This window comes from Balaenoptera borealis (genome assembly GCF_965194805.1).
Source record: "Balaenoptera borealis genome assembly, chromosome: 1".
NCBI classification, from domain to species: domain Eukaryota; kingdom Metazoa; phylum Chordata; class Mammalia; order Artiodactyla; family Balaenopteridae; genus Balaenoptera; species Balaenoptera borealis.
Genome location: NC_138860.1, coordinates 98,805,076 through 98,821,496, shown reverse-complemented (window position 1 = coordinate 98,821,496; position 16,421 = coordinate 98,805,076). Strand labels below are relative to the sequence as shown.

At 43.9% G+C, this 16,421-nt stretch overlaps 1 protein-coding gene across 1 annotated transcript in view; it reads left to right on the top strand.

Moving 5' to 3' along the window:
- Positions 1-373: 373 nt before the first annotated feature.
- ELAPOR1 (endosome-lysosome associated apoptosis and autophagy regulator 1) overlaps positions 374-16,421 on the top strand; it is a 71,616-nt gene continuing 55,568 nt past the window's right edge. The window contains exon 1 of the mRNA XM_082383276.1: positions 374-615. Coding sequence (XP_082239402.1) covers positions 463-615 — 153 coding nt within the window. The 5' untranslated portion in view covers positions 374-462. The remainder of the gene's footprint in view (positions 616-16,421) is intronic.

Here is a 16,421-nt window from a genome sequence, read left to right as displayed (position 1 = left end):
ATTAGAGGTGCTCATAAGTAGCCGATGGCTACGAAATAATGAATTTGGTGGCGATGGCTTGGAGGTTGTTTCCACCGCGTTCTTTACACGAGCCCTGTGCGCGCCTGTTGGGACGGTTGCAGACCCTGGGCGCTCGCATTCCCACGCCGCGCGCGCCAGTGGCGCCGGCTGCCATGGCGACCGGCAGGTGAGCGGCAGAGGAGCGAGTGGTCCCTGCCCCACCCGCGCGGAGGGAACGAGGAGGCGGTTGCCAAGGCGACGTGGGTAGGAGGAGGAGAAGAGGAAGGAGGGAGGAGGAAGGATGGGCGGCCTAGGCGTAGCCGCAGGGAGGTGACTGAAGCGAGCCCAGCCCCTTTCGTCCTCCCCCCTGTGAATCTCCCTCCCCTTTTTTTCCGCCTTCTTCCAGCAGTAGCTGCAGCCGCAGCACCTGAGCCGCTGCTGCCGCTCGCTCAGAACAACACTATGGCTGAGCCTGGGCACAGCCTCCATCCCTCTGCCAGAGGCAGGGGAAGAACTGAGCCGCGCACACTCCGGCTTCTGTGGCTGCTGCTCTGGGTTGGGACCACCTTCCAGGTGACTCAGGGAGCGGGACCGGAGCTTCACGCCTGCAAAGAGGTACTCTCCTCCCCGACCCGACCCCACTTAGGTCAGAAAAAGCTTGGATCCCGGCGGGGAACTTGGGACCCAGACACAGACAGTTTCAGAGGCCACGGAGTTTAGGTTTCTTTGGGGATGGGGGGGGTGGGGGAGGAAGAGGAGCAGACTGGCGTCATGGAGAAGCCAGCCCACTGGAGGACTCACGAAATAGATCAGCCTCACAGCTTGGGCTGCTGAGCTCAGGGGAAAGGTCCCAGCTCCAAGGACCTCAGGAGGGACCTGAGTCCCTGGACTTGGGAATGAGGGAAGGAGAAGACATGGGTTGTTTCCCAGCTGGGATGAAATTACCGTAAAAGTGGTGGAAAACCAAAGATTATGTACAGAGGGGCAAAATAGAAAGTGGGAAAAGGGAGAAGTGGGGTAAGAAAGGAGTTTGGAAGGCCAAAGGAAAATAATGGATCGAAGTGGGAATCCTTGTGATTTTATCATGGCTTCAAGAAAGTGTGAAAATGGGAGGTCTGCAAGGGGGACTGAAGGAGCCCATCACCTCTCTTCCCTTGGTATTAAACATCCAGTTACCTTGTGGGCTGCTAAATGTGGATCCTGTTCATAGTTTGCCTCCCCCGGTGTGCTTTCTTTAGTGTACCTGGCAGTGAATGACTCACCTTTGGCCAGACTTTGAGTTCTGTAGTATCTCACTTTCAGCCAATCTCTACTTTCCTTCTCTGGACTTTTGCTGACATATGTCGTAAGTCTTTTTCAAGGTGTTTCTAAAATGTTGCCAACATAATTCAGAGAATAAGTAGGGAATGTCTTCCAATCAAAAATGCCTTTGAACATTCTTTTGGAGGGATACAAAAAAAGGAGTAACAAAACTCAGTAGTTTCTATGGTATTGAAATAACAATAATTGGTTGTGTTCTGAGTAACTTTTTAAAAACCATATGGCAGAGGCAGCAACAACATATTTACAAGAACTTCATGGCGGAAGGCAAATAAAAGTTGTTATCTACGTGAAATGTGAAAGACTTTGTAATACATTAAGAGTCTAGCCCTGTACAATTAATCTGAAATGTCATACTTGGCTAAGGTTTTGAGAGGTTGAAATATTAGTTGTAAGTTGTCATTGTTAACTACTGATTAGCAACCATAACCCCATCCCAAATGGAAATGTATTATTATGACGGTATTCTAACCATTAGACCATCTATAACAAAACAGATCATGAAGAAGTGAGGGGGGTGGGAAGAGAGAAGAGAATTTTTGTGTGAATAAAGATACTTCACTTCATTCATGAATATGAACAAGTGACCCCAGTCAGTGGACATTTTTGTAACTTGTATCAGTCCCAGCAGTGTCCTGCCCTGGGCCATCCACATTTTCACCCAGCCACTTTATGACCTGTTTTAAAGATGGCTGGGAGCAGGATGATTTTGTCAGTGAGTGTTGCTTACTGGCCTTGGTGGCCTGTGGTCTAACCAACCAAGTGAGTTCCATCAAGCAAACTCACTTGCCTAAGAATCCAACATGGGAGTCCCCTGTGTGGAAGGTAACAATCTTACAGTTCAACTACCACTTCTTGTTAAGATCTTTGTGGACTATGGAAAATATGAGATGTTTAAGAAATTAAACACTTTGTATCATCTTGCTTGGGAGGGAGGGAAGAGTATTGATACTTGAGAGCTCTAACTTGTGTAGAAATTTTGCCTTTAGTCCTTTTTAAATGATTGGCATTTGCCTAAGCAAAAGGCCTTGCCACAGAGCATAAGCTGAGGGCAGTGGAAAGCTGTGGAACTCAACATACCAGGGTTCCAGTCTCTGCCTGTTACTTACCACCCAGTTTTTGGATCTGTAGAATTGGTATTTCAATAACACCTACCTCAAAAAAGATTGCTTTGAGGACTGAAAGAGAAAATACAAATAAAACACAAATTAGAGTTACCTAACTCTCTTTCCCATTCAGCTTCTTTACCATTAGATCCACACCCCATGCCGGAGTAAAAGTGGCTTAAGAGTCATCTATGTTGGCCACAGGCGTCAGCAAGTCCTGTTTACACTCTTCTTGAGCAAACAGTGGCTGCTGAACACCCTCGACTCCAAAACAATAAGGAAGAGAATAAACCCATTATTATAATATTCTTTGTTTGGCAGTATGAATTGACCCAATAAGTTTTAGGGGCTTCCAATCCTAAATGGTGAAAAAGCCAATTCAGGGTAGACTAACCCTTCCCTGTTCTTACTCTTCGTATGAATTTCTTGTGAGTCTTTGCTGGGTATTAATGGCAGGGAGTCTTATCGGCCAAGGCTGACCCTAATGACAAAAATTCTGTTCCTGCCTTGTTTCTGAAATCTGAGGCATCTGGATCAAATCAGGGAACAAAGAGGTTTAGGGTAAAGCCTAAACTGAGGAGTCAGAGAGCTGGGAGTTCTAGATTGCTAAGTGTGCTGGGGCTTGGCGTTCCTTTCACAGTTTTACAATAATCAGGGTCACCAGTGGAACTAAACATCCTGTGTGGTGTTTGTCTTCATGAATCATTTCTTTAGTCCTGTGCTAGCCCAGGCTAAGTGCTGACTGAGAGCCAAAGGAGCATTTTCTATAGCACAATGAATCTAAATCAAATGAGAGAAGAAGAGAAAACTGCCTTTCCCAGATCAGTATTGCCCTGAGGCTTCAGTGCTAATTGCCCCCAAAGGGACATCCCAATCTATGTTGAAAAGCCCAGAGGGCTTAGGAATCTGGCAGACATGGATTAGAATAAAATTTAGTGAATGAATGATGACTCTGCCACTTAGTAAGGATGCTACTTCGAGCAAGTTAATTAACTTCGGACAGCTTCAGATTCCTGATCTGTAAAATGGGGATGGTAACACCTATCTCACAAGGCTATTGTGAGGATTAAATTAAATTGGATAACACATGTAAAATGCCTAGTACATATCCTTGACATGTCATAGGGGCTTCAGAAATATTGGTAGGCAGAAAAGATAAGTCCACAAATAATGACGTACAAATGATGACATAATGTTAACATGTGGTAAGCAATGCGGGAATGGCAATATAGAGGTTGATAGGAAAAGAAGAAAACATATTTGAACAGTTGACACTTGACCTGCTTCTGGAATAATCAGCAGAATTTCAACAGGCAGAGATGGAGGGAGCATGATTTCTAGATAGAGAGAGGAACCCAAGGAAAAGATCCTGAGAATTGCAAGTAGACCACGTGGCTGAAATGTGGAGTAGGTGTGGGGTACCACAGAAATCAAGATTGGAAAGTGGGAAACTAAGCGGAGAATCTCTGAAGGATTCTTAGCAGAGGTAGTGGGTTAGCATGAATATAAAGTAAATAAGGTTGAGATAGGCCAAAAGGTGAGAGCAGAGAGAGATGGGGGCAAGAAGACCAGTTCAAAAGATCTTACAGAGGTCAAAGAGGAGGTTAACAGAGGGACTGCACTGGGATGGTGGCAGTGGGATAAATAGAAAGGCGTGGATATGAAAAACATGCTGAAGGTAGAAGTTAGAGGATTTGGCAACTGATTGAAGGAGTCAGGTGGATCACTGGGAGAATTAGGCAAGATAATGCTTAAAGTGCTTTGCAAAATGCAGAGCATAGAGTAAGTGCTCAGTAAATATGCTTCTTACTGTTTTATGATCTGCTTTTAGAAAACGTAATGGAACATCATTCTAAGTCATTAGATGGCCTTGCATAACACCATTTTAATGAGGAACCAGATGAACTACCTATCCTGACTAATCCCTAATGTCAACCCTTTCGCTTTGACCATCCACACTAGACCCATCCCTTCTCACCTTCTTCTTCTTTTTTTAAAAAAATATTTATTTATTTATTTACTTGGCTGCACTGGATCTTCATTGTGGCACACGGGATCTTTTTTTTTTTTAGTTGCAACATGCAGGATCTAGTTCCCTGACCAGGGATTGAACCTGGGCCCCCTGCATTGGGAGTGTGGAGTCTTACCCACTGGGCCACCAGGGAAGTCCCCCTTCTCACCTTCTTAATGTAGGTCAGCAAGTCTTCCCTCTCTCTGGAGTCATCCATTTTTCCCATCTACTGAATCATTCCTATCAATCTTCAAACATGCTATAATTTCTATCTTAAAAATAGGAAAAAAACCCCCAACTCAACAACTTCTCTTGAGTGTCACTTCCCCCTCCAGCTGCCACCCTATTTTACTGCTCTCCTTTGTAGCAAAATCCTTTGAATTCCTGTAACGTCTATGATCACTGTCTCTACATCCACCCTTTCCATTCTCTTTTTTTTTTTTTTAATTTCTAGTTTGTATTTTTTAAAATTAATTAATTAATTTATTTATGGCTGTGTTGGGTCTTCGTTTCTGTGCGAGGGCTTTCTCTAGTTGCGGCGAGCGGGGGCCACTCTTCTTCGCGGTGCGCGGGCCTCTCACTATCACGGCCTCTCTTGTTGCAGAGCACAGGCTCCAGACGCGCAGGCTCAGCAATTGTGGTTCATGGGCCTAGTCGCTCCGCGGCATGCGGGATCTTCCCAGACCAGGGCTCGAACCCATGTCCCCTGCATTGGCAGGCAGATTCTCAACCACTGCGCCACCAGGGAAGCCCTCCCTTCTCTTTTGAATCCACTCCAAGCCGACTTTCATCCCCACAACTCTACCAAAACTGCTCTTTCTCAATCAATGGTGATTTCTCAGTCTCAATTACACTTCATCCACCAGCAATTGGTAGAGCAGTGATCACTCTCACCAACTAGGAACACTTTCTTCTCTTGGTTTTCAGGGCACCAACTCTCTAATGGGTGGTTTATTTTTTTATGCCCCTGGTGTCCCCTTCTTTGTCCCCTTGATTGATTTTTTTCCCCTCATGTCCCTGAGTTCTAAATCTGGCAGTTCCTCAGGAACATCTATTATCTACCTACCTATCTATCTATCTATCTATCTATCTATCTGTCTATCTATCTACCTGTCTATCTATCTACCTATCATCTCTCTTTCTATCCATCGTCTTCTATTTTCATTCCTTTGGTGATCTCATGCAACGCCATGGCTTTAAACACCATGTGGACATCAACAACTCCCAAATTCATACCTCCAACCTAGATCTCATCCCTGAACTCCAGACTTGTACACATAGCTGCATACATGACCTCTCTATGTACAAATTTGATTGGAAGCTCAGATTTCCCATGTCCAAAACATCTGATTTCTCCACCTCCATCAACAATGTGCTTCCCAGAATCTTCCTCATCTCAGCTAATGGCAACCCCATCCTTCCACTTGCTCAGGCCCCAAATCCTGACCTCTCTCTCTTACTCCCTATATCCAACTCATCAGAAACTCTTGTTAGCTCTACATTCAAAATGTATCCAGAATTTGATTGCTTCTTACACCTCCACTGCTACACACCCTTCTTGAAGCCGCCATCACCGCTCATTCAGAAGATTGCAAAAGCTTCCCAACTGGTTTCTTTGCTTCCACCTTGCCCACATATTGTCTAGTGCTCAGCCAGGTTTCAGTAAAGCTACTGAAAATAAGACAGATGTTGCCCCTCCTCTGCTTAAAACCTTCCAAAGGCTTCCTGTCTCAAAGTAGAAACCAACTCCTTACACTGGCCTACAAGGCTGTACGTACAATCCTCACCTCCTCCTCTCCAGTCACACCAGCCTCCCCACTCTTTCTCAGACCTGTGGGGTAACCTGCCCCCTCAGGGTCTTGGCAACTGCTGTTTTCTCTGCTTGGAAGGCTCTTTCCCAGGATATGCAGCTTATTTCTTAATCCCCTTCAAGTTTTTGTTGAAATGTCTTCCCACTTCCTATCCCATCTTCTGTTTTATTTTCTCCAGAGAACCTACCACTTTCTAACATGCTCTATATTTTATTTATTTTACTTATTTCTGTCTTTTCCCACTAACACGTAAGCTCCACGAAGGCAGGGCTTTTTGTGTTTCATTTCATGCTGTGTCTCCAACACCCAAAATAATATCTGGTACGTTGTGGGCCCTTAGTAAATTAATGTAATAGATAAATAATATTCCACTGATGAAATTTATTTAACCAATCCCCCATCATTGAACATATATGTTAGAAACATATGTTAACATATGTTTCTAATTTTTGACTATTATAAACAATGCTAAGATGAGCCTCTTTTTACATATTCTTTCCAACACATCTGTCATTACTTCCTTGGAATAAATTCCTAGAAATAGAATTGCTGGATGAGAGAGTAAGATCATTCAGTTAACTCCTTAAGTTATATTTCTAGAAATGGGGATTCCTTGATCAAAAGTCACATATACTTTATATTGTTCCATATTATGTGATCCTTTTTTGGAGAAATTGCATCAATTTTGCTTCCCTTTAACTTTGCACGTTTTCTCACATCCTTGGCAAAACTATCAATCCTGGGCTTCCCTGGTGGTGCAGTGGTTAAGAATCCACCTGCCAATGCAGGGGACACAGGTTCGAGCCCTGGTCCGGGAAGATCCCACATGCCGCGGAGCAACTAAGCCCATGCGCCACAACTACTGAGCCTGCGTTCTAGAGCCCACGAGCCACAACTACTGAGCCCACGTGCCACAACTACTGAAGCCCGCGGGCCTAGAGCCTGTGCTCCACAACAAGAGAAGCCACCACAATGAGAAGCCCGTGACTGCAACAAAGAGTAGTCCCTGCTCGCCGCAACTAGAGAAAGCCAGCGCGCAGCAACAAAGACCCAACACAGCCAAAAATAAATTAAAACAAACCAACTATCAATCCTTTCAAACTTTGATGAATCACTAGGCAACACACACACACACACACACACACACACACACACACACACCCCTTCATTCTTGCTTGGCTCATAGTGGAGGGACCCTGTGTGTTTCAAGAAGGATCCCATCTATAGCTCCTAAGTGACCTCAGAGTGTTTTGGGATGCTCTTACTGTGACTGAGAAGTAAAATGCTTGCTCATTCTATAGCAAACAATATAAAAATCCCTACAGATCATTCTTATTCTGAATCCCTTCTCAGCTGCTTCCCCCTCCACCTAAACTGGAGTGAGAACTCTGCCCACCCACGCTATGCCTGGCTTCCCCTCTCCTCTCTTTCACATTTCCCCACCTAGGTGGTCACTGGGAAGGAGTTTTTTTGGCTTGAAAAGCAAAGTAGATATTCATAAATAACCACCCCAGCTGACCTATGCATTTGGTTAAGTGCTATGAGAGAAAAGGGAAAGATAGGCTGAGAGATTATGAGAGGAGATCTGATTTAGATCAGGGAGGTTGGAGCAGGACTCTCTGAGGAGTGAGTTTAAGCGGCGAGCTGAGGAAGTGGAGGAGTTTGGTGAGTGAAAATGTGCAGACAAGCTTGCAGACAGGAAAGAGTCTGGTGCCTTAGGGGATGGGGAGAAGGCCAGTGTGGCTGGACCACATGATTTTATACTCATAAACGAAAAAGTATATCCCCATTTTGAAGTTTCAGAAACTACTAAAGAAAGAGGTGAGATTTTAGTCAAAGGTTCCTGGGGGCATGGGTTTGTTTAAAAATTATCTTTTACTTTTACATGCTAAAGTAATATATGCTCATAGCAATAATAATAATTCATATTTATTGAGTGTTCTAAGTGACCAACATGCATTAACTCAGTTCCTACAGTTACTCTATGAGGTAGGTCCTATTAATATCCCACCCCACACCATTACCTCTCCTCTTTCCTGTTTTATTTTTCTCCATAGCACTCTTTACTATCTGACAGATATTTTACATATGTACATATGTGTGCATATACACACATATATGTGTATATTTTAATTGTCTATCTCTTTTGACAAGAATGTGAAGTCTACGAGGACAGGTATTCTTTTTTTTGGTACTATTCTTTTTTTCTTTTTTATAAATTTATTTATTTATTTATTTATGTTTGGCTGGGTTGGGTCTTCGTTGCTGCTTTAGTTGCGGCGAGCGGGGCCTACTCTTCGTTGCGGTGCTTGGGCTTCTCATTGCGGTGGCTTCTCTTTGTTGCAGAGCATGGGCTCTAGGTGCACAGGCTTCAGTAGTTGTGGCACGTGGGCTCAGTAGCTGTGGCTCACGGGCTCTAGAGCACAGGCTCAGTAGTTCTGGCGCACGGGCTTAGTTGCTCCACGGCATGTGGGATCTTCCCAGACCAGGGATCTTCCCGGACCAGGGATCGAACCCTTGTCCCCTGCATTGGCAGACGGATTCTTAACCACTGCAGAGGGCAGGTATTCTTGTAGGTTTTATTCATTTCTATATTTCCATTGCCTGCCATATAGTAGATACTCAAAAATTGCCCTGAATGAATCCCCATTTTATAGATGATGAAACTAAGGCAAAGAGAGATTAGCCTGCCCGAGGTTACTTGGCTGGTAAAAGAGCAGGAACTCAGGCAGCTGAGCTCTTAACCACCATATTTCCTGCCTGTCCATGTTAACAATCCAAACTGTGCAGAAGGTATAAGCTGAAAAGTACACATTTTCCCTCCCGCCTGCAAATCCCCAAAGGCTAACCTCTGTCAACACTTGCTTAAATATATTCTTCTTGAAATGTTTTTTGCCTATACAAGCACATCTGTGTATTCTTTTGCCCTTCCTGTACAAATCAGATCAAAATATTTGTCCTATTCTGTATTTTATTGTTTTCATCACTATAGCTCTACTGTGATTCATTATATGTGTGTACCGTGATTTATTGAAACAGAAACTTGATGAATAGGTTGATTCCAGCCACTTATATGGTAACATTGCTGCAGTGAACATCCTCCTACAGGAGTACATACTGATGCATACTTGTTTGAGTCTATTTGCAGACAAATTTTTAAAAATAGAAATAGTGGGTCAAAGAGTCTAAGTGTTTAACATTTTGATTGATGTGTGTCAAGTTGGCAGCATGGATTTTCTTTTCTTTTTTTTTTTTAATATTTATTTATTTATTTGGCTGTGCCGGGCCTTAGTTATGGCAAGTGAGATCTTCGTTGCTGCACACGGGATCTTTAGTTGCCGCGTGCGGGATCTTTTAGTTGCGGCGTGTGGGATCTAGTTCCCTGACCAGGGATCGAACCCGGGCCCCCTGTATTGGGAGGGCAGAGTCTTAACCACTGGACCACCAGGGACATCCCAAGCAGCATGGATTTTCAAAGAGCATTAGTCTTCTCCATCTGCAGTCAATGGAGGAGGAGGGAGGCTTTTGCTGTGAGGGTGGCAGCCAGAATTTATTCTCACCTGGGAATCACAGAGACCTGGAGGGCCCTGCCGGAGAGCCTGTCAGCCTTACCAAGCTGCCAGCTGGTCCCAGGCAGGGCAGCCGGGCCTGATGTTAATTCTGCCAAATTTTCTGAAAAGAAGTTGGTCAGACTCATAGCTTTTCCTCCGTCTGTATTGTCCCTCTGGTAAGTGATAAAAATTGGGCCATTTGTCACATTTCTTCTTAAGCTTTCCTTCTGTGTCATAGCAGGTAAAGCACAGAACAGATAATTATAGTTAGCGCTTGACAGCTGCTGAAAGAAAATATATTTATCGTACTTCCTAGGCTCTCCACTTTTCAAATTCCTTGAAGTCTGAGAAGCCTAATATGAGGTTATCACCTATTTTTCTTCTTTGATTTGTCATGTACCACGAAAGGCATGTAAAAAAAGACCCATAGAGCTATGCAGCGTGACAAAATAAATAAATTGAGTTTCATAGGCCTAGAATGTGATTGTCCAAGTCTGATTCTTACTGATGATACAAAATAAAAGGCAAAAAAATATATGGACTTTAATAAGGCTGCATGCTAATTGAAGCATCCTTCTTCTCACCCCATGCCAAACAAGAAAGGAAAGCTGTTTCTGAATTAGAAAGGAAACTGAAATTGGCTAACTTTCTGCTTGAAATTGATTACTTCAGTCTCCAACTCGAAACATATGACAATAAAAGGGTGGCTAGTAAGCCACTAAGAGAAAAGATAAAGGGAGCATCAGTTATATCTGTTCATCTGACTTTTCCTTATGAGAAACCATGCTTACAAGAATTTTAAGGATGGCTCTGGCTCAGGATAGCACTTGAGAAAAGTCAGCAGCATGTCAAGCACTGTGCTACACACAGACTAGATGCTCCATACATGTTGAGTTAATGGATCAACTTATTTTCCTTGTAAAGAAATTTTAAAAGATTAGGGCCAGAGCCTCCATTTACAAATATAAATTCAGCTGTGTAGGGGCTTCCCTGGTGGCGCAGTGGTTGAGAGTCTGCCTGCCAATGCAGGGGACACGGGTTTGAGCCCTGGTCTGGGAAGATCCCACATGCCGCGGAGCGACTAAGCCCGTGAGCCACAACTACTGAGCCTGCGCGTCTGGAGCCTGTGCTCCGCAACGGGAGAGGCCACGATAGTGAGAGGCCTGCGCACCGCGATGAAGAGTGGCCCCCGCTTGCCGCGACTAGAGAAAGCCCTCGCACAGAAACGAAGACCCAACACAGCCATAAATAAATAAATAAATAAAATTAAAAAAAAAAAATTCAGCTGTGTAAATCATCTGTAAAAGAAAAGAAGGAGCTGTGCCCAAATATAAAATAAATAACAGGTTAGCAGGACATGAGAAGAAAACAAAGAACTATGGTGGGGGGGGGGGAAAGTCAGATTTTAAAAAGAACATACAGACTTTTAGTCCTGGACTGTCTAAAAGGCTACCCCCTGATTCTTGTATTCACCAGCTTATCTTTCCCATGTAGGGACAGATCATGTATGACTTCTGAGGAATGTGTGATAGTGGCCAGTGCACTTGGTTGTCTTCTTTGATGCAGGAATTGCTTATACGTTCTTATGTTAGATGATGAGTAGCTGAAGGGCAGGGACGTGAATGAGTATGAGCAGATAAAGGTGATACCACTGGGAGGATGCAGATAGAGACTCAGGAGCTTCTCTGCAAGAGGAGACATCCTTTTAATTTTCAGAAAACTGAAAATCTAAGGTTTTTAAAAACCTTAGATTGCTATCATCCCAAATTTATTAAACTCTTTTTAAAATTGAATTATAGTTGATTTACAGTATTGTGCTAGTTTCAGGTATAAATCTTAATTTGATACTTGCAGAAACTGAGGACCAAGGAGATCCTCAGAGGATGCAAGGAGATCAACAGGTTGGTGCAATCTGTGTCATTTAGATATAAAATTGTGACCTTGTAAAGTGCTGGTGTTAGGGTGGATCTCAGTGATCATTCACACATAAGGCATCTTCACCAGCTCCCTAACATAGCGGAGCGGGTGCCTATCCTCAGGTGGGTTAGGTTGCCTAGCAATTACAAATGTTGAAAAAGGAATACTTTTGGGAGTTCCCTGGCCGTCCAGTGGTTAGGATTCGGTGCTTTCACTGCTATGGCTGGGGTTCAATCCCTGGTCTGGGAACTAAAATCCTGCATGCCACGCAGCGAGGCCAAAACAAAAACAAAAACAAAAACTTTTTACCCTGGGTAATGGGAAGCTCACTATTTCTAGAGTTAAGCCATATCATTGGGGCAAAAAATATTCTTTTTTAAAATTTGTAACTGTGAAGCAGCATAACTGGTTACCTATTAGAAATGTCATTATTTCTGACATTTACTTCCTCCACCCTATACCCTTTCTGGTTTTTGTCTCTCTTAGGAATATTCACAATACTGTCCATACTGATACCTGGTCCCAGAAAGCAGGTATCATCACAGTACTCACAGTCTGAAAACATTAGTGACAGATTTCCTCTAGCTTGTGGGCTACTGTTATGTTTTCTGCACCAAATACTTATTCTTTTCTCTTTTATTTAAATTTTTTAATCCACTGAAATTTAAAATAATTCATTCATCGAGTTTTATTGAACCTAATGGACTGAAAGAGACACAGAAGAATTATATACAAGAAACTAACACTTATGCACATACAGACTTTAAAAGGACAAGCAGTTACAAATAGAGATCAAGTGCATGATGGAGTGAGGCCAGATAGGAAGTAGCAGTGGGCAGAGCACATGTTCATAGCCCAGGTGAAGTTTTCCTGGCTGTGGGACACATTTACCAAAGGAGCTAATCATATTTAATTTGAAAGATTGTTGTGAAAATGAGGAATGAGAAAGAAGATGTGAACATTAACTAGTTGCGTTAGTTTGCTAGGGCTGCGGTAACAAAGTACCACATGCTGGGTGTTTTAAAGCGGCAGAAATTTATTCTCTCACAGTTCTGGAGGCTAGAAGTCTGAAATCAGAGAGTCAGCAGTGCCATGCTGTCTCTGATAGCTCTAGGGAAGAATCTTGCCTTGCCTCTTTCCAGCTTCTGGTGGTTGCCAGCAATCCTTGGCGTGCCTTGCCTTTGCAGCTGCATCTCTCCAAACTCTGCCTGCATTGTCACATGGCTTTCTCCCTGTGTGTCTCTCTGTGTCTTCACATGGCTTTCTTATAAGGACACCAGTCGTTGAATTTAGGGCCCACCCTAATCCAATACGACCTCATCTTAGCTGATTACATCTACAAAGACCCTATTCCCAAATAAGATTATACATTCTGAGGCTTCGGGTAGACACAAATTTTGGAGGGACACTATTCAGCCTGGTACACTGGCACATAGTAAGGACTCCATAGGTGGGAGCAATTATAGTTATCAAGTGCCAAAGTATAAACAGAACAATTATTTCAGTGTGGGCTGGAGTGGTTAAGGAGAACTTTGCAAAAGAAGTGAGAGAGTCAAGCAGGGCTTTAAAGAGGTGGTAAAATTAAGTAAGAACTGAAGATGTAATAAGGTGTATCCGGTGAAGAGAAGAGCATATCAGTATTTTAACATAGAGTTGTTAACCTTGTAAAATCAGGAATCTCCTTTGGTCCAACAAGAATTAAAAACTATATCTTTTTTTTGGAATGGATTGTTATCTATTATCTATTAGGCAATGCCTTATAATAAATTACCCTAAAATTTAGTGGTTTAAAATAACAAAAATTTTTTCTCACAGTTTCTGTGGGTCAGGAATTTAGGAGCAGCTTAGCCGGGTGATTCTGGCTCAGAGTCTCTCATGAGGTTACTGGCAAGATGTCGGCCAGGGGACTTCCCTGGTGGTGCAGTGGTTAAGAATCCGCCTGCCAATGCAGGGGACACGGTTTCGATCCCTGGTCCGGGAAGATCTCACATGCCGCGGAGCAACTAAGCCTGTGTGCCACAACTACTGAGCCTGCCCTCTAGAGCCCGCGAGCCACAACTACTAAAGCCCATGCGCCTAGAGCTCGTGCTCTGCAACAAGAGAAGCCACCGCAATGAGAAGCCCGCGCACCACAACGAAGAGTAGCCCCCGCTCGCTGCAACTAGAGAAAGCCGGCGCGCAGCAACAAAGACCCAACGCAGCCAAAAATTAAAAAAGAAAAAAAAAGGATGTCGGCCAGGGTTGCAGTCACCCAAGAGCTTGTTTAGAACTTGAGGATCAGCTTCCAAGATGGGTCACTCACGTGGCTATTGTCAGGAGTCTGCTCCTCGCATATGCGTCCCTCCAGAGGGCTGCTTGAGTGTCCTTATGACAAGGCAGCCAGCTTCCTCCAGAGCGGGGAATCAGAGGGAGCAAGGAAGAAGCCACAACACCATTTACAACCTACTATCAAAAGTCACACACCATCACTTTTGCCATATTCTGTTCATTAGAAGCAAGTCACTGAGTCCAGCCTACACTCAGGGGGAGGAGAATTAAGCTCTATCTTCCTCTTGAAGGGAGAAACATCAGAGAATATGTGGACATATTTTAAAACCACCACATCACAGTGTATCATGAAATCATCCATTCCATGAGCTGTTGGACTAGTTTTCCTGAATTTGATGTTCCTAAATCTCCATGTTATTATTATTACTTATTAATACAGTAATTATTTTGAGCACTCCAAATGTGTCAGGCACTGTGCTTGCAGCTGCGAATGTGGAATGAATTGGCCCAATGCTTGCCCTCAAGGAGTTTACAGTTTAGTGGGGGAGAGGGATTATGTCCATAAATAGAGTGCACTTATGTAAGAGATAAAACTGAACATAAACAAAGGGCTTTGGGTTTGCACTATAAGAGGGAAACTGAAGAAATCAGAGAAGGCTTTGGGGGTATTACTGGTGGCATCTGAGGGCCTGTCTCAAAGCTTAGTCCTCACCCCAGTATAGAGTAGATCTTGGGCAGGTCACCAGGAAAAGACATTTGAGGCCAGGAGATGGGAATATGCAGGGCTTGTATGGGGGATTTTCAGGTTGTCCAGGGTGGCTTTAGTGGAGGGGAGAGGAAAGGGTATGGGAAGGTGGATTGAGGCCAGTCTTGGAGGCTCTTATAGAATAGACTGTGTTAAGGAGAAAGATTGAACTCGATTCTGAACACACTGGAGAAGTTTTTTGAGCAGCGTGGTGATATGCTCAGATACGTGCTTTGGAAAACTGAAAAAAACTGAACCAGAGAAGCCAGTGTGTATGTACGTATAAACTCATTCATTCAATTCATTGCCTTTCAACAAATTTTATCACAGACCTACTATGTGCCAGGCATTGTTTATAGAGAACTTATAGTTACATATATATATATATATATTGCTGTATTTATATCTGAAATATAAATCATATATATATATATATATATAGAGAGAGAGAGAGAGAGAGAATGAGGATGTTAGTTTTTATTTATCTATTTTTAAAAATAATTTAAAAATATATTTATTTATTATTTTGTCTTCTTTGCTGTGCATGGGCTTTCTCTAGTGGCGAACGTTGAGGTGCCTGGGCTTCTCACTGCGGTGGCTTCTCTTGTTGAGGAGCTCGGGCTCTAGGTGCGTAGGCTTCAGTAGTTGCAGCTCGTGGGCTCAGTAGTTGTGGAGGACAGCCTCAGTAGTTGCGGCGGACAGCCTCAGTAGTTGCGGTGCACGGGCTTAGTGACCCACGGGCTTACTGGCCCCGTGGCATGTGGGGTCTTCCCGGACCAGGGATCAAGCCCTTGTCCCCTGCATTGGCAGGTGGATTCTTAACCTCTGTGCCACCAGGGAAGTCCCAAGAATCTTTTAGTTTTTAAACCAATTTCCTTTGGTCTCAAATTGAAATAGCCAGGAACTTGATGTTTAATTACTATCCATTAACCATTATAGAAGTTGGCACAGCTCAGAGTGGGAGAAAAAAATGAGACAGTTTATCAGTAGGTATAAAAATAAAGAAGTGGGAAGATTTGTCCTATTTCCTCCTGTGACTGCTAAAAAAACAGGAGGATCATCTGAGGTCTTCCTGAAAATTAGAGAGAATGGCATCCTGCCTTAATTTCTTCCACCAAATTTCACTCTTGGACTCAGGCCATTTCTGCTTTGGCAAAGCAAGAGGTGGTGATGTGGACTCTATTGCCAGTGATGGTGCCCCAGGCTGCCCCAGGGGAGCCTTTGGAAATGACTGTGTGCAGTGGTTGCCAGAGCCTCTGGCACTGTCAGGTGCCTGGCTGTGGGTGGAGGACGTGGAAGGGGCCAGAGGAACGCTGAGACCAATCTTCGTAGCGCGTAAAGGAGCATTTCATTCTTCCATCTTGTAGAAGACACCCAAGAAAGTGAACTTAGGCAAATGGCTTGAAGTTGAGCATTCTGCTTTAGATCCTGTTCTTTCTTCCAGCTCCCCTTCCCCCAGCCCCACCTCCCCTTTTGACAATGGACAATATTACAGTTTCCCAAAGGAGAACATTGCTGGCGAGTCAGCGGCACAGTTCCCTCCTCTTGCTTTAGCTGCAAAGCCTCCTAACCTTCTCCAGGCTGAGCCCAGTGGCAGAACCCTGGTTTGGGCCTTACACAAGCCTTCACCTCACAGGGCTCCGGGCCTCTCCCCTCCAACTGCCATCTAGCTGCCACCCTCTTCTGCCATCA